Raw genomic sequence first — 19,576 nt, forward strand, 5'->3', positions numbered from 1 at the left:
CTTCACACTGGTGCTAATTATTCTTTTAATATTCCTCTAGCCAATGATTATTTAGTCACCTATGTGAATAGTCAAACTATTCATTTAATTGTAAATTTAGATTTTCAAAACATTTTTAACCAAATGTACATTGAAATATGATGACTGAAGTTGAGTCCTGTACAATCCAAATAATGATTATAAAATAAAATATGATAATGGTTTTTAATGATCACTATTAATATATTAATCGTGACGGCCCAAATGATTCTATCCTATACAGGCCAAATAGTCCAGCATAATAACTGATGCCGTCCGCAACGACGAGGAGCTCAACAAACTGCTGGGAGGCGTCACCATTGCTCAGGGAGGCGTGCTGCCCAACATCCAGGCTGTGCTGCTGCCCAAGAAGACCGAGAAGGCCAAGTAAAGACGCCCCGAGACTCGACTCACAACAACGGCTCTTTTAAGAGCCACGCATTCACAGAAAAGAGCACACTTCATAATCTTGTCGTAATTGATATCCAGTCAGACCTTGGCAGAAAAACCTATGGAAACAGATTCAAAATGATGTTCACTTTCCTACATTAAAGCAACACAAGGGTTTTCTTGTCATGGGAGACGTTAAAATTCTGACACAGAGATTTGCTTATCTGCTCATGTTGTCTTTCAAAACCCAAGGCGAAACCCCTGACACGAAGACAGCGACATCGACATCTCCAGCAGGACGTATGTGCGCGGTACTGGCTCCGTTTTTTAATGGGAGAGAATATCAGACTTCGCTGTAGGTCTTCAGTGAAACTAACCCGCTGCACAGGCTTCTACAGACGGTAGTCTGTACATAAATAGACGGTAAACAGAAGCCTGCTGATCACGGCAAACACCAGGATTCAAAAGTACATTTCAGAGCACTAATTTGTTTTAATTAAACACAGAACAACATTTCAAGGAGCCTCTCCTCTGTCGTAGACTCAGCAGACCTGCTCTGCTCTGACCTGCCCAGTTATGAGAGCCTGCACTTAGTGGTGGATGGGTGGTGTTCCAGTTCTACAGTATCCTGTTGTAAATGACGGTGTGCTTCCACACTTGATGGGGTGGGGGTGTCTCTAAAGACTTCAGATTCTATGGTACTTGTGGGGAGGGGGCAACTTCTTGAAGCTCCTCCATCTGAAGATTTAGAGGCTCCTTTGCATCCTCTTCTACTGCTGTCACGTCTTTATCACTAAACTGACCGAGCAAACTGTGTGCTGTAAAATATATCATAGTGATGTCATTAATGGTGTGTGTGGTACAAAAAGGATTTTTGCATCTTCCCCTCTTTGTTGTAAGTGTGCTAAGAGAAACTCCATTTCTTTTTCCCACTTCCACTCTCTTTGGGATCCAGCACCAGAGCTGCTTGGTGCCTTTTGTCTTTTGAAACGGACATAGCTGGCTCTCAGCCCCTTCCACCTCTTTTTTCAATCTTCCTCTATAGGGAAATGCCACATCAAATCAGAAAGTAATAATAATAATATCAATAGACTAATTATACATGAAGCGCCACCCAACTCCGGTAGGTTGTATTTTGATTATAAGGGCAACTTCTCTGTTGTCCTTTTGGCCCATGCTGATGCAAAGTGTAGATTACAGTACATACAAGTGGGAGACTGCCTAGAGTGGGAGAGCTGTCTGTAACGTGGTTCACATAAGTGGATTGGTGGTGGGTCAGTGATGGTCTAGAGAGGCAGATCCATGAAGGGACACACAGACCTCTACAGTCTGACTGCCATTAGGTATCAGGATCAAATCCTTGAACCCACTGTCAGACCCACAGACTGTATAAAGAAGTGAAGAAGTGAGTGTGATGTCATCCACAGCATTTGGCTCCACTCAGATGGAGCTTTGCGATGCTGGCGTTACAAGGACATTGCCCTGTCCATATTTATGTAGACATCCAGCTTTTTCTTCACATTAAGATATGATACATGTGACTTAAGATCTGACATGTGATGATTTGTCATTTTCCATTAAACCACAGCAAAAATCCACAAATGAATCAAGGAATTCAGTAAAATGATATTTAGATTTGTGGCCTTTTATATGACAGGACCACTGCAGTATGAAATGGAGAGAGTGGGTGGAGACTTACTGAGGGTGAGCCCACAATATGGATGTGGTAGCAACCATATATGTGCAACGCTTTAAACCACAGCACCGCCGGTGCAATTCATGACTTTTATAATCAGTTCTTTGTATAGCTACAGACTATATACATTATTGTCTGCAGAATTCATTTGTTATTAATGTGTCATTACTTACCCCATGTGTTTAATTTGGTGTGTCCATCCTTTACAGCACCATCTGCTTGTTATGGCAACATTATAACTCCAGTGTCATTTAGAGGTATGTTCCTGAGCTCCAGAGATCCAGCAGAGATGAACAGAGTGATTGTGCCTTCATACTCTGGAGCAGTAGTTGTTAGGAACAGTAGAGCAGATGAAAGCTTTAGTGCCAAACACCCTTTGTGTTGGATAAAGAGACGTGGTGAACATCACAGCATCTCCCACAGCTGCATCTACAGAGCCTTGTGATAATACACCAGCTCCTGAACAGAAACCTGCAGAACAACAGTGCACAAAACTAACTTGACTTTACTATAAAAACACCAACAGAGTCAACTTGATGCTATTCATTCACATTTAGAGGAGACTCAATGCAGATTTACTGTTCTTATCTCCAGAAGACACTCCAGTGACAATGTGTCAGGTGCCAGCAAGGCTAGAACTGAAGTGAAAGAACCTGTGAACAGGAAGAACAATGTTGGATTTTACAACAGTTAGGGTCACTGTCCTTATCTAACACTAACACTTTCAATTATTATCTATGTGTTCTGCTCTCAGCTCAATTGAAGCATATCCCGGTGTATCTGTGACACTGTTCTCACATTGATATTTGTAGCCATAGAGCTGTACTTTATTAATGAAGTGTAGCCTGAATGATCCTGAGCAGCTCAGTCATGTGAGCTGCCAAACAGGAATGCCACAGATTCTGCTGATTGTGTTCATATTCTATAAAAAATAACCTCAGTAAGAAAGTCTGGACTACAGAAAAATCTACATTCATCTACTTGTTTTAACGCGTTACATGCACTGTGACTGTATGTGAAGCCTCAGATGTTTTGTTTGTGATTTGATTTGAAGCTGGTGAAGGGAGTATTATATGAATGTAGTCCTGTAACTCTCACTGTTTGAGGGGAGCTGTAGGAGGAAAAATGTCTCTAGTTCCAGTCCTTACGTGTCCTTCTGTTCTTCTGTGTCCTCGTCAGTTGGACAGTGCTGTAAGGTGCAGGGACAGTGGACGTGTGGACAGTAGCTAAACGAGGACACACCACGGTCCAGTGTGTGTTTGATGGATGTGGATCTCCCAAACACTTCTGTAACAACAACAGGTGCCTGAATAAAGAGACATACTGACTGAGACTTCAGGGACCACAAAGCACAGAGAGACGGGTCGCTACAGTGTAGAGGACAAGAGAAAGATCAGGACTTTCACACCTGTGTGTGAAACCATTCTCTATGTGAGCGTTACACACATGCACCTCTCACACTGTGGCTGGTGCCGCTGTTCTCTGGAGACATGGTCACTTTGGCAGGGAACAGAACACAAGGTCAGAGAGTTTGTGATCACCAAAGCTGAGCTCGCAAAAAGACACCGCAACATTTTCAGTCAATCATGTACCAAAACATCCTCCAAAATATGATTTTGTGAACAGAGTCTGGTTCAAGTCTGTTTTCTGTTTGTGATGAGCGACTGGTGCGGTATAAATCATTTGAGTTTAGAGTCTTCCAGTGCATATAAAAGGTTTTCAGGGTTTTCTAATCATAACTTTATTAAGACTATGGCAATTAGTGAAGAAAAGTCAAACACAATTTGACACAAGTTTCAGAAAGTGAATTCTAAAACGAAATCCCTCTTTCTATGTCATCACTACTAAAAAGTCCATTCAAAATGTCGGGACAAAAGACAATATTAATGTTAATTTACGACAATAAAGGAAAGCTGTTGTATTTATTTGTATTTGTGAAATAATAACTATTATGTAAATGAGGCTTTTGTTTGCAGTATGGTGGTAAGGTAACATTCATAAATCACAAAACAAAGGTGGATTTGAGCATTATTGAACATGAATGAGGATATTTTATTGTTGACTGAGTGATCATGTCTCTGAACTATTAGTATGACTCAAATTTTAAACAATGAAAAAAACTGAAGCAGTAATAAAACGATCCAGAAGTTGCCTGTTTGGACATTAAATGTAGAACATTTCTTTTTCTTTTCAACATTCAATAGAACCAGCAATACTGGAACAAAACAGTCATTTCAGGTGGCAGTAGCTCAGTTGGTAGAGCATTCGCCCACTGATCTGAAGGTTGGCAGTTCAATTCCAGCTCTTGACATGAACATCACAGGTTGAGCAGTCAGATCCACTGACCCACAGGTTGGCTGGTTTGATTCCAGCTCCCACAGATGAATGCTGCTGTTGTGTCCTTGGGCAAGACACTTAACCCACCTTGCCCCACAGTGTCTGCCCACACTGGTGTGTGGTTCCTTGTTGTAAAGTGCTTTGAGTGCCTGAAAGGAAAAGCGCTATAGAAAAATGTGACCATTTTGTAGTGTGTTCAGTCCGTGTGCAGCAGCAGATCAGGAGCAGCGTTTCTGTTTTTGTGCTTTGGCTTTTTTGTGAGCACAGAGAATCCCAGTTCACACAAATATGTGATAGTGAAAGGAAAAAGCAGAGAAATACTGACCCTACTGAGGACAGGAGATTCTGACCAAATGTTGATCCAGAATGATGAAAAGGTCACAGATCAAAACTGTATATTACAGACCTACATGCAGATCATGACAAGAAAACAAAAAGACAAAAAGAATCTTTTGCGATCCACCTGAGAGTTGTGACCCAGTCTTTGGGAAACAATGACCTAGGATATACCAGGATGGGAGGGCATCTGACATTTAGGAGGATGGGGGAACAACAGAATATGGCTTTTTTACTTCCCCTGGCAAGTGCAATGCATCAAGTAAACACAAGAGGGCAGCCAACACCAGTAGATAGATTTTAGGTCAATTTCTTACACTGTTGGTTGTATCTGTGCTCGATTGCGCGCGTCTGCGCACAGAGTTCTGGTCCAGAGTTCACAGACAAACATGAAACTTGTTTCTCCTGCGTAACCCAAGAGTCTGGCTGCTCAGACAAACTGTGCGCGGTGTTGTGCTGATGCTCCGGGTGATGCGCACGGTGCTGTAGCGGGCCTGTGGGCTGTGACATGCCGGGAGGAGTGCAGTGGACCCCGGGGTGCACACAGACATGCAGCGGGCCGTGGAGGAGCTGGTCCGGGTGCTGGAGACGTACCGCGGCAGGGACAAAGTGGTGAGTGCGCACGGTTCATCCAGGCGCAGGGCTTATGCTCATATCATCATGTATGTAGGCCTATTCACACTATTATCATCACAGTATTATCATGTATGGAGGCCTATTCACACTATTATCATCACAGTATTATCATGTATGGAGGCTTATTCACACTATTATCACAGTATCATCATGTTTGGAGGCCTATTCACACTATTATCACAGTATCATCATGTATGGAGGCCTATTCACACTATTATCATCACAGTATCATGTATGGAGGCCTATTCACACTATTATCATCACAGTATCATGTATGGAGGCCTATTCACACTATTATCATCACAGTATTATCATGTATGGAGGCCTATTCACACTATTATCATCACAGTATTATCATGTATGGAGGCCTATTCACACTATTATCATCACAGTATCATCATGTATGGAGGCCTATTCACACTATTATCATCACAGTATTATCATGTATGGAGGCCTATTCACACTATTATCATCACAGTATTATCATGTATGGAGGCCTATTCACACTATTATCATCACAGTATCATCATGTATGGAGGCCTATTCACACTATTATCATCACAGTATTATCATGTATGGAGGCCTATTCACACTATTATCATCACAGTATTATCATGTATGGAGGCCTATTCACACTATTATCATCACAGTATCATCATGTATGGAGGCTTATTCACACTATTATCATCACAGTATCATGTATGGAGGCCTATTCACACTATTATCATCACAGTATTATCATGTATGGAGGCTTATTCACACTATTATCATCACAGTATCATCATGTATGGAGGCCTATTCACACTATTATCATCACAGTATCATGTATGGAGGCCTATTCACACTATTATCATCACAGTATCATGTATGGAGGCCTATTCACAGGATTATCGTGGGGGACGGGGCCCTTGCAAGTTCTCCAAACTCCCTGTCTTCAAAAAGGTTCTGAAAACTCACCTGTTCTAAACTGTCTTGAGGTTAGGAGAGCTGTGTATCACAGTTTGTGACATTATCTCTTCGTATAAAAGTGTTAAAATAAAGTTCTGAGTGTATTTTTTAATCAGCAGATCAACCAAAAATGACTAAACCCCAGCACCTGCTCCAGTCCTGAGTCAGTGCTAGTGCAGCCTCTGCAGCTCAGGGAGAGAATTCTGGAGGTGCTGAGCTTCACATGAGACATGAACATAAACTGAGAATGAGACACTTGGACGTGTCTCTGTCTGCAGGTGAAGACTCTGGAGACATAGGCTCAGTTGTGATTGTAGTACTATTGTAGTACTATTGTAGTTTTATTGTAATACCATTCATCATGATGTCATCATGAAGTGTTTATCACTAGATGGGGAGAAAAGACAAAGCATTACTCAGCATAATTCAAGTAGAAGTATTCAAATATTTTTCAAGTAGTAAAACCTTTGTTGTGATACAGTACTCTCTGAAGTACTTCCAATTGAATTCAATACTACCTAATTCTGCATACCTTTATGATTGTTTTATTTACTCCTGTATAATTCTTCTCTTTCTTTAATAATGTGTATAATATAGACATTACTTATAGATAATAACCTGACCCCTCCCCGCTCCTTGTGGCAGATCCGGACGGCGTGTTATGGGGCTCAGCTGGTGGGTGGAGTCTTGTGTCGTGACTCCTCTCCTGATGGATCGTCTCGGCGTTTGGGGCGGAGCCTGCTTCTGTTCTCCACTCAGCTCAGCCACTGCAGAACCGTCCTGAGGCTATTTGATGACCTGTCCATGTTGGCTTACTCCCAGAGCTACGGCCTGGGCGCTACGGTCAGCGTCAGCACCACACCCTCACATCACAAACATCATGATATAGACCTGAACTCAAGTCACCAGATTTCTGAATATGAAATGAGATGAATGAGATTTGACTTTAAAGACAGGGGACACTCCTTATTTCTCTAAAACGTGGTCATCATCGTGTGTAAGATTTGGTGGTGCTCAAGCTCTTCTGTGGTTTGAGTTTTTTTTGTTAAATTAGTTCATACACATTCTGTCCTTCTTTGGGTTTAGGTGAGACATTTCATGACTAACATGACCTGCAGCTCTTTTTCTGTTTACTAAATAAACCTTTTTCACAATGGCCTGAAGTGTCGCGCTGTAGGTTTGTGGGACTTCCGGTTAATGCTTTTCTATGGTAAAATATCTGAGTAAAATAAATATTTTCCAGCAGCTTCATAAATCTGCCCCATCACTAAATCTTCAACCAACAAGGTCCACAAAGAATAAACATTCTTCATCCACAACTATCAAGGGAAGAAAGACAAAACATAAAGGTGAACAACGATGACACATTAGGAAACTACTGAGCAAAACTAATCTTATGGTCAGAAATAAAACATAAGTAATAAGTGATTTGTTAATAAGTAACTTTTAAATTTTAATTCTCGAATCAGTCTAAGTGATTTTTTATTCATGATCATAACGTTTCACCATAACATTTCATTCAGTAGTTCACTAATGCGTCTTCATTGTTCTCCTTTACGTTTTTGTCTTTCTTCTTTTGATAATTGTGGATAAATTGTTCATGATAGAATGTTTATCCTTTGTGGAGCTTGTTGGATGAAGATTTGGTGATGGGGCAGATTTATGAAGCTGCTGGAAAATACGTGAGACATTTCCACAGATATTTTGCCTCAGAAAAGTATTAACATAAGTGACATTTTTGTACATCGCAACACTCCTGCTGCTGTGAAAAAGCTCGACTGACTCTACAACATGGTTCTTCCTAGTGTTTTTTTTTTTTTAGAGTAAGATCCAAAAGAGTTTTTTAAGGACGTGGTGGGCTGACGGTTCAGGAGGAAGACAAGTGTTTGTGTGTGTGTGTTCTGTGTGCAGGAGGACTTGTGTGTGTGTTACTGTGTTTGTGTTACTGTGTGTTACTGTGTTTGTGTTACTGTGTGTTACTGTGTTTGTGTTACTGTGTGTTATTGTGTGTGTTCTGTGTGCAGGAGGACTTGTGTGTGTGTTACTGTGTTTGTGTTACTGTGTGTTACTGTGTTTGTGTTACTGTGTGTTACTGTGTTTGTGTTACTGTGTGTTACTGTGTGTGTTACTGTGTGCAGGAGGACTTGTGTGTGTGTTATTGTGTGTGTTACTGTGTGTGTCATGTGTGTTCAGGAGGAGGACTTGTGTGTGTTGTGTGTGTGCAGGAGGAGGACTTGTGTGTATGTGTGTGTTACTGTGTGTGTTCTGTGTTCAGGAGGAGGACTTGTGTGTATGTGTGTGTTACTGTGTGTGTTCTGTGTTCAGGAGGAGGACTTGTGTGTGTGTGTGTGTGTTACTGTGTGTGTTGTGTGTTCAGGAGGAGGACTTGTGTGCGTGTGTGTGTGTTACTGTGTGTGTTGTGTGTGCAGGAGGAGGACTTGTGTGTGTGTGTGTGTGTTACTGTGTGTGTTGTGTGTGCAGGAGGAGGACTTGTGTGTATGTGTGTGTTACTGTGTGTGTTGTGTGTGCAGGAGGAGGACTTGTGTGTATGTGTGTGTTACTGTGTGTGTTGTGTGTGCAGGAGGAGGACTTGTGTGTGTTACTGTGTGTGTTCTGTGTGCAGGAGGAGGACTTGTGTGTATGTGTGTGTTACTGTGTGTGTTGTGTGTGTAGGAGGAGGACTTGTGTGTGTGTGTGTGTGTGTGTGTTACTGTGTGTGTGTTGTGTGTGCAGGAGGAGGACTTGTGTTACTGTGTGTGTTACTGTGTGTGTTGTGTGTGCAGGAGGAGGACTTGTGTGTGTTACTGTGTGTGTTGTGTGTGCAGGAGGAGGACTTGTGTTACTGTGTGTGTTACTGTGTGTGTTGTGTGTGCAGGAGGAGGACTTGTGTGTGTTACTGTGTGTGTGTTGTGTGTGCAGGAGGAGGACTTGTGTGTATGTGTGTGTTACTGTGTGTGTTGTGTGTGCAGGAGGAGGACTTGTGTGTGTGTGTGTGTGTTACTGTGTGTGTGTTGTGTGTGCAGGAGGAGGACTTGTGTGTATGTGTGTGTTACTGTGTGTGTTGTGTGTGCAGGAGGAGGACTTGTGTGTGTGTGTGTGTACTGTGTGTGTTGTGTGTGCAGGAGGAGGACTTGTGTGTATGTGTGTGTTACTGTGTGTGTTGTGTGTGCAGGAGGAGGACTTGTGTGTGAGTGTGTGTGTGTTACTGTGTGTGTGTTGTGTGTGCAGGAGGAGGACTTGTGTGTGTGTGTGTGTTACTGTGTGTGTGTTGTGTGTGCAGGAGGAGGACTTGTGTGTATGTGTGTGTTACTGTGTGTGTTGTGTGTGCAGGAGGAGGACTTGTGTGTATGTGTGTGTTACTGTGTGTGTGGTGTGTGTGCAGGAGGAGGACTTGTGTGTATGTGTGTGTGTTACTGTGTGTGTTGTGTGTGCAGGAGGAGGACTTGTGTGTATGTGTGTGTTACTGTGTGTGTTGTGTGTGCAGGAGGAGGACTTGTGTGTATGTGTGTGTTACTGTGTGTGTTGTGTGTGCAGGAGGAGGACTTGTGTGTATGTGTGTGTTACTGTGTGTGTTGTGTGTGCAGGAGGAGGACTTGTGTGTATGTGTGTGTTACTGTGTGTGTTGTGTGTGCAGGAGGAGGACTTGTGCGTCCGCGGTCTCTCTGTCCTCACTAACGTGGCAGATCAGTTGTATTACCCGTGTGAGCATGTGGCGTGGGCGGCGGACGCTCGCCTGGTGCCCGTCCGCTCCGAGCGCTGGTGGCTCCTGAGCACGGTGCTGTGGGGGTCCTCTCTGCTGCTCGGGATACTCAGGTAACACACACACACACACACTACACACAATTTACAGCTGATGTCATCAACGTTATTTATGGGAGTGACACTAACTGACTGAACTTCAGACAGAGCAGTGCCTACAGTTAGCATCAGGTTCATTGTCTGAGGGAGTTGTTCTTCTACCACCTAGACAGAAACATGATGACACTGTTCTATAAAACGTTCAGGGAATCAGTTTGATCTTTTATTGGTCTCATGGTTTGGGAGCAACTCTGATAAAACAGTGTAGCCGTGGGGTCTTAAAAGTCTTAAAAAGTCTTAAATTTAAATTTTCTTAAATTAAGGCCTTAAAAAGTCTTTAATTCTGTTGTCCAAGTCTTATTTTTTCACAAAAGTCTTAAATTTCATTAGCCTATTTTTTAAATACTCAACCAGACTGCAGTGTGATGTTAAACGGAGGGGAAAAAAAACAAAACATGAATGAATGTCTAATTTGGAGTTTGCACAAACAATACTTTGGTTTCTGGCACGACAGTGAGTAAGATGAGTTGGATGGATCCTGGAGAAGTGTAGGTTTAATCCACAGTGGCTCTTAGATTCTGGATATTACGGTGGTGTATTGCTATCACTCCCCAAAAAATATTTCGGCTCAGTATCACGTAATTACGTGAAAAGTTTCACGTTATAACGTGATATTTTTCACGTTATAACGTGAAATTATCACGTTATTTCATGATATGAAATTATCACGTTATTTCGTGATGTGGTATTTTCACGTTATAACGTGAAATTATCACGTTATAACGTGATACGAAATTATCACGTTATTACGTGATACGAAATTATCACGTTATTTCGTGATACGCATTTATCACGTTATTACATGATATTTTCACGTTATAACGTGAAAACGTCAATTATGGTTTTACGTGATTTCATTATAAGATCAGCCACAGCCAAACCACGCTTCCCTTGGTCCAGTCAACTCCAGCCTGAGCATGGCCCACGCTGAAAATGTGGATTCTCCACTCTTGAGATTACTTCGGGCTCGTGTTGTCTCCTTCGCATGAAGCAAGATCGTGTAAGTGTATTTTACTGTTTCGTCCCCAAGTTGTGTTGTCGTACGGTAGCAGAATGCTCTGTAAGCAACTGCTGAATATTAGAGCTGGAGCGAGTTGTTCGCTGTGGGTAGAGCTGCTAAAAGTACCTAGTCTGTTTGCAATTCTGTTATAGCTCCTAAGAATTAGTTAAAGACAAAAGCATTCATTTGACACATTTCGGTGTTTCCAGTTATTTATGAATAATGACCATAAAACATTGTTGACTGTTGCACTCAGACATAGCCAGTGTAAGAGAATGCTATTCAGAAAATGTGGTGTAGTTAGCTAAGCTAAGCCCCGCTTCAACTCATCTGAGCCCGGCCTGGGCAGGGGAACAGCGCTCAGAGATCCCTGTGCTCCTCCGGTTCAGGCCGGGCTCAGATGATCTGGAGCGGGGAGTGGTTAGGTGCCTCGGCCTGAGAAGCGCTTTTCTCGAGAAGAACCAAGTGCACGGAGGAGGCTCAGAACAGTAACGAACCAGACCGGATTCGCGCTTCTGTCTGGATGCTTTACTCCACCTCAGAACCAGCCGCAACGCTACACCGGAGCAACCCGCACGGACCTAGAGTTCACTGCGCATTCTCGCTTTCCCCGCACGGAACCAGCGCGCAGAGGACGGCACGGAACCGCTCAGCGATGTCTTTACTGCTGTTGGCTGCTGCTGTTACCCGAACTCAGAGCTTCTGGGCTGATGTGCAGCGAGTTGTGTACAAAGTTGTAGGCTACATGTGCTGTTTTATGAGTTTATGATGATAACTTGGGATGAGGACGGCCGTGGTGTTTTATTGTCTTTATTCATGAAGAACTTGAAACACCGACATGTGTCAAGCGAATGCTTTTGTCATGAACTATGGAGCTATAACAGAATTGCAATTTTAGCAGCTCTTTGCCCACAGCGAACAACTCGCTACAGCACTCGTTCAGCAGTTGCTTACCGAACATTCTGCTATCTTGAGGACGAAACAGTAAAATACTCTTACAAGATCTTGCTCCGTGGGAAGGAGATAGTGTTCTGGTGTGTTCTGGTACACCACGAGCCCAAAGAAATCTCGAGAGTGGAGAATCCACACTTTCAGCCTGGGCCATGCTCACGTTGGAGTTGACCGAAGGGAAGCGTGACTGTCTTATTTTTCCGGATCCGCGGCGGAGGCGCGGCTGATCCGCTGCGTATCTCGCGGACCCGCGTTCAGAACCGGGTTATCTGGCCCGGATCTGCTGCGGTTCTGCCGCGGATCTGTTTATTAAGTCGTTAGGAGCCTAAATGTGTTTGTAATAAATGAATAAAATAAACATCGTTTACATTGTAAAAAATCTGCTGCTTCTTTTGTTAAATAATGAGATTTAATGTTAGGATATCACTGATCCAACTTTGAGTTGTTGAGGTTCATGTTTTTAAATGTAAGCATCTACATCCTAGTTGTGATACTTGCTGTAAAAGGTGTTTTATGTACAGTTTCAATGCCAATGTTGCTGTGTGTATTTAGGTCAGTAGGAAGGGCTCCTAACGAAGGAGAACACTATCTCCTTCCCACGGAGCAAGATCTTGTAAGAGTATTTTACTGTTTCGTCCTCAAGATAGCAGAATGTTCGGTAAGCAACTGCTGAACGAGTGCTGTAGCGAGTCGTTCGCTGTGGGCAAAGAGCTGCTAAAATTGCAATTCTGTTATAGCTCCATAGTTCATGACAAAAGCATTCGTTTGACACATGTCGGTGTTTCAAGTTCTTCATGAATAAAGACAATAAAACACCACGGCCGTCCTCATTCCAAGTTATCATCATAAACTCATAAAACAGCACATGTAGCCTACAACTTTGTACACAACTCGCTGCACATCTGCCCAGAAGCTCTGAGTTCGGGTAACAGCAGCAGCCAACAGCAGTAAAGTCATCGCTGAGCGGTTCCGTGCCGTCCTCTGCGCGCTGGTTCCGTGCGGGGAAAGCGAGAATGCGCAGTGAACTCTAGGTCCGTGCGGGTTGCTCCGGTGTAGCGTTGCGGCTGGTTCTGAGGTGGAGTAAAGCATCCGGACAGAAGCGCGAATCCGGTCTGGTTCGTTACTGTTCTGAGCCTCCGTGCACTTGGTTCTTCTCGAGAAAAGCGCTTCTCAGGCCGAGGCACCTAACCACTCCCCGCTCCAGATCATCTGAGCCCGGCCTGAACCGGAGGAGCACAGGGATCTCTGAGCGCTGTTCCCCTGCCCAGGCCGGGCTCAGATGAGTTGAAGTGGGGCTTAGCTTAGCTAACTACACCACATTTTCTGAATAGCATTCTCTTACACTGGCTATGTCTGAGTGCATACAGTCAACAATGTTTTATGGTCATTATTCATAAATAACTGGAAACACCGAAATGTGTCAAATGAATGCTTTTGTCTTTAACTAATTCTTAGGAGCTATAACAGAATTGCAAACAGACTAGGTACTTTTAGCAGCTCTACCCACAGCGAACAACTCGCTCCAGCTCTAATATTCAGCAGTTGCTTACAGAGCATTCTGCTACCGTACGACAACACAACTTGGGGACGAAACTGTAAAATACACTTACACGATCTTGCTTCATGCGAAGGAGACAACACGAGCCCGAAGTAATCTCAAGAGTGGAGAATCCACATTTTCAGCGTGGGCCATGCTCAGGCTGGAGTTGACTGGACCAAGGGAAGCGTGGTTTGGCTGTGGCTGATCTTATAATGAAATCACGTAAAACCATAATTGACGTTTTCACGTTATAACGTGAAAATATCATGTAATAACGTGATAAATGCGTATCACGAAATAACGTGATAATTTCGTATCACGTAATAACGTGATAATTTCGTATCACGTTATTACGTGATAATTCCGTATCACGTAATAACGTGATAATTTCGTATCACGTAATAACGTGATAATTCCGTATCACGTAATAACGTGATAATTTCGTATCACGTTATAACGTGATAATTTCACGTTATAACGTGAAAATACCACATCACGAAATAACGTGATAATTTCATATCATGAAATAACGTGATAATTTCACGTTATAACGTGAAAAATATCACGTTATAACGTGAAACTTTTCACGTAATTACGTGATAGTGAGCCGAAATATTTTTTGGGGAGTGATAGCAATACACCACCGTAGGATATAGTCCTGTAGTTGTTTGGTCTTTATTAGAATTGGATCTGATGTTTTTCGCCTCATAATGGGTGCGATGTTGGTCTTCATTTTCATTTAAGTGGTCTTAAAAAAGTCTTAAATTTGGGGTAGTCAAACCAGGGGATACCCTGTAAAAAGAAGAACTCCCTGAATCAGTTGGTTAAATGAGTGAGGTGATTGTTCATCCTCAGAGCCGTCTGCACTCCCTGTACTCAAGACACTTACAGAGGATGTCCCAGACGATTTTAAAAGACGTGCAACATCCACTAAACTCAGCTGCTTCTAGATTGAATCATTTTAAAAGAAGCTGCTGTTGCAGCTGCTGTTGTACTTATGAATAAAGTGTAATCTATTTATCAATTCTAGTATGTTTGTCCTGGAAAACTCATGTGTTTTTATATATTTAATATTTATTATGATTTTAGGGAAGCGTCATGGATGAATTTAACTAATTGTTTATGGGACAAACCATTCTGCACTGGAGCTCTGTAACACTTTATTTTGTAATTGTGTTTTTATATGTGTTTATTGTTCATAATGTGGATGAATGAAATGTGAAATGTGGGATCTGCTTCTCAAATCTGCAAAACAAATTTAACTGCAGGGATGAATGCAGTAACCTAATCTAACCTATCACACCTCCAGGGAATGTTGAGCTGCAGAGTTGTAATACTGTACCTGAGCACTGGAGTGTTCAGTCGTCTGTAACTATGAGCAACAGAAGCTAAGAAAGCACTGGCTAAATGAACAAATGAGCCAAATATTATTTCAGTAACTATTATAACTATAACTGATCTTCTGCCTGTTTCCCTCAGTGGAACATGTTTAATTTCCTGCTCTGGTTGATTCAATATTGACAGACTTATTATCTAAACAACAATTTATCATTCATTCATTATTACTGAACACATGTTTGATATTAAAGCTTAGGTGAGGGTTCAGCGTCTGTACTTTTATCACCATATTTACTCCTTGTCATGTTCTCTCTGTGCACCTCTCACATCCACTAATGTTTTCCCTTCATCATTTCTATTAGTGGAGGGCATCTGACACAGGGGAGGGCATCTGACACAGGGGAGGGCATCTGACACAGGGGAGGGCATGTGAAGCACAGGGGTATAGGTTGATGGAAGGGCATCTGACAGACTGGGCCATGATCTTATCCCTCCTCCTTCCTGTGTGTAGGTCTGTGCGTGTGCTGGTGCTGCTGAAGAGGAAGCTGCAGAGATGTGAGAGAGGAGAGGAGGACAGGAGCAGGTGAGAGGACGAATACAGGCTCGAGCGTCTCTCTGGCTTAAAGTTCCAGCTCAAACGTCCCGTTCTCTTGGCAGGAACGTCCCTTTCCTCCCTCCAGGTGCCTCTTGGGCAACACACGGGTACCTGCTGTACCCGGGAGAGGGGGGACGTTCGCTCCGGCCTTTAGTGGGCTGCATCACTGTGATGTATTGAGTTAGAAAATCAACTTCTATATCATATCATCATGAAATGTGAATATACCAGATCAAATGTTGGGCATCATTTTACTGATCTTCCCAAAGCCACACACATTTTTTCAGTTTGTAATATCAATATAATCCTCATTTGCTCACAGAAGTTTACTTTGAAATCATATTTTAAATCATTGTTTCTTGTTGCCCATGTCCTACAGCATCTGTAACTGTTGATTTGGGAAGAAATATGAATTATTTCCTTACTGGCCATAAACATAATTTGTAAGCAGCGCAACACAAGAAACTTAGAAAGCTACAGACATTTGTTCAAAAATCATTCAGAATCACTTTCTGGAAGGTCTTACATATTTCAATGAAACAAACAGTTAAGATAAAATCCAGAAATAGTTGTGGCACTCACTCCTGCTCACCAGAGGTGACTGAGTGAATAATGAACCTGACAGTTTCATTAAACATGAGTGTGTGCCTCACTTGTCCTAAGGGGGAATTTGACACACTGTATTTACTCTGTGTGTGTGTGTGTGTTTGAGACCACATCATATTTGCTTTTTTGTGTGTGTGTCTGTTATATATTGTATTTTGCATGTTCACAATGTACGTATATATAATGAAAATAATGTTTATTTATTTATTTTTTAAATATATATGTATATAGTTTTAATAACTTAACTTTGATAAAGGTACAATTCAGGAGAACTTTCCAGCTGCTTCTCGAGAGAACACACATGTTCCACTGTTGTACATGTGCACTGATGGTAGACCTGTCAATAACATGTGTGGAAAAATAAAGAATAGAAGGAGACAAAATATCTTTTCTAGATGTAATGTATTGTAAAAATATAGCACAATGTAAGTGTTTATAAAGAGTCACAGATGTTCTACTCCACTCCACAAGTCCACGTAGTAATTATCTGAACCACTGTTTTATAAAAACTGCTCTAAACATGTTTTATATTCTGAGGTCCAAGTTGATGCCCAGTATAGTCCTGGTTTAGTCCTGGTTTATATCTGCTTCTGCTCTAGTTGAGTCCACTTTTGAGAATGGCTTTGTGGCAACAGTTATTCAGTGTTCCAAAGCTCCTCTGCCAACTAAAAGTTTGCAGATCAAACCCTGCTTGGATCACTGTGTACTATTGTTGTGGCCTTGGGCAAGACACTTGACACCTGACTTGAACTGTGTGTGTGTGAATCAATAATACACAAAAAGTGACTTTTGAGTGTCTAGTGTTCTATAAGACAGAGGCATTACTGTTACACTACTAGACTTTTGTTCAGTTTTAGTCCTGATTTAGTCCTTGATAAATCCTGGTTTAGTCCGTTGTTCAGTTTTGTTGTTCCAGTCCAGGTTTAGTCCTTTAGACCTGGTTTTAGACTTTATATTGTAATAAGAAGAAAATGATTTTGATGTGTCGTCTGTGTTGCAGGGTGCCAGGGCTGCGCAGACAGGTGCAGGCTGAGCTCCTGTCAGTGGTGAGCAGTGCAGCAGATCTGTGTAACGCGGTGCACTGGATGCCCCCGGGCTTCCTGTGGGCGGGACGATTCCCTGACTGGACCGTCGGGCTCATGGGTACGATCTCCTCTGTGATTGATCTGATCAAGATGTCCAGCAGCCAATCAGAATCCTAATTGTTCTGGCCTTAGTTGCTGATGAGCTCTATGAAAAGCATGTATTTCAAACTGTTGATTCTAAAACAGGTTTGAGTAAATTGCTCATGTTTTAAAGTGTCCAATCCACTTTATTCCTCCATGTTGGCACAGGAATCCCAGGCATTTCAGTGGAGAATATGAGAAAAGTTTGTCCACTAACATCAAGGCCTTTCAAACGGCTGTTTGTAGTTTAGTTCTACATTATTTGCTGAGGTTAGTATTCCTCTGCAGAATCATACACCTGGAATAATAATGACCGTGCCTGTGGCAATAATTCCAGAATAAGGTGGATATCTAATCAATCTCTGTCATTTCGTTCATTCGTTATTCAAAATAAAAACATTTTCTTCATTATTTGTCTCCAAAACCAAAATGATAAACTTGATAACAATTGTTTTTTTCTTTTTTAAATTTTGTGTTTAAATGAATACTGGAAAAAACAGATAACGGCCGTTTCCCGTTTCTGTGACTTAAACTGTGATGCCGGACTAAACCAGAACTGAACCAGGACTGAGTGTTGGGACGGGCGTGGAGTTGCGCCCACGTAAACTGTGGGGTGACCACAGGTGAAAGGACCGACGCAGAGCTCCGTGCCCCACAGGGCTAAACTCAGGCGACACTGCACTTTGTGGACAACCTGCTCCACGGGCTCGGGGTCCCGTCTCTCTCTCAAGTCCAAGGTTAGTCCTAGTTTAGACCTGGTTTAGTTCTGGCTCAGTCCTGGTTCACTTTGTATGTGGTGCAAAAGTTTGGCTGATGCCAAATCAATCACGGAAACTTTTTTTTTTTTTTTTCCATTATTTGTTTAAACACAAAACCCAAAAACTGAAAAAAAAATGTATCGTTATCCATTTTTTCATTTTGGTTTTGGAGACAAATAATGAAGAAAATGTTGTTGTGTTTTCATTTTCTTATTTTTTGGTTTTATTTTGAAAAACAAATAAACAAATGATACACAGATTCTAATCTGCTGCTGCTTTTGAGTCCATATTTCTATATAAGATTTAGATTTAAATTCATTTTCATTTATTAACAGTTGTAATGCCGATTTATTCTTAATTACAAAAACATTGGACATGATGGCCAAGTTGTTTATGTTATAATTTCGTATTTTGATTCTCAAAATGATGATCCAATCAGAAGCAGAATGAGCCTCACCTCCTCCGCTGTCGTCAGACTCAGCATCAGTTCCAGTTAGAATTATTTGGGTCTTTCTGAATCCTGACGGGATGGTTTCAGTGTCACTGAAGTCCAGGCTTTGTCCATCCATCCAGGAAAATTGCATCCCCCCTTTCTGCCAGTCTCTCACAAGTTTCTCACTCACTCCAAACTTTCTTTCTGTTACTCAGTTACTGTTTTTGGCAGAATATTTCATGCAGGACAGAGGCTCTTTCTGCAGGAGATGTGTGCAGTAGAGTGGTACAGGAGGAACAGGAGCAGCAGATACTCACGCAAGACTAGAGCCTCTTGCCTCTGTCAGTGTGAACATTTTAATATATAAGTCGCACCAGAGTATAAGTCATAGGAAACACCCAAACCATGAAAAAAGTGTGACTTATAGTCCGAAAAATAAGGTACTGTAAATCTCCTACTTTAGTACCAGTATTTTACATGATTAATAGTTGCAGGGACACTCCACTTTCCCCCTGACCACACTATGTGATAATATACTCTTCTGACATCATTGTATATTTAGTTCAATGGCAACTCATTCTGAATATACTCTTTTTATGTAATTAAAAGTATTTTGTACACTGAACCAGCTTTTGATTTTAAATTGATAAATATATAATATATGAAAATGTACAATTGTAAAACTATTTTTGTACTGTAAAATCTTATGCTTCTAATAAAAATATCTTAATCGAGTTTGTTAATCGAGTTTCGATTAATTTGGTCTTGTTTTCTGTAGTGACGTTCGTTCGTTCCTATGTTAGGTTTAAGTCACATGGGATGTATCGGAATTTGCACATTACATCTTAATGGTAAGGAAAGGAATTGCAAGTTATTTCGTATTTATTATTTTATATAATGGCATTTTTGGACTTGACATGATTGAGGGTAATCACTTTAATCTTTAGTTCTAGAATAAAACTTAATATAT

General features: G+C 41.7%; 1 protein-coding gene across 1 annotated transcript; it reads left to right on the plus strand.

Annotated features, from left to right (window-relative positions):
* Nucleotides 1–5,126: 5,126 nt before the first annotated feature.
* pex11g (peroxisomal biogenesis factor 11 gamma) lies at nt 5,127–19,244 on the plus strand. Its single transcript, XM_020927758.2, has 5 exons — nt 5,127–5,389; nt 7,007–7,204; nt 9,996–10,174; nt 15,560–15,631; nt 17,250–19,244. The coding sequence occupies exons 1-5, from the start codon at nt 5,327–5,329 to the stop codon at nt 17,449–17,451; spliced, it is 714 nt and encodes a 237-aa protein (XP_020783417.1). The 5' UTR covers nt 5,127–5,326; the 3' UTR covers nt 17,452–19,244.
* Nucleotides 19,245–19,576: the final 332 nt, after the last annotated feature.

The sequence above is a fragment of the Boleophthalmus pectinirostris genome, unplaced genomic scaffold (genome assembly GCF_026225935.1).
Source record: "Boleophthalmus pectinirostris isolate CB_2022bp ecotype Guang Dong unplaced genomic scaffold, ASM2622593v1 HiC_scaffold_7, whole genome shotgun sequence".
NCBI classification, from domain to species: domain Eukaryota; kingdom Metazoa; phylum Chordata; class Actinopteri; order Gobiiformes; family Gobiidae; genus Boleophthalmus; species Boleophthalmus pectinirostris.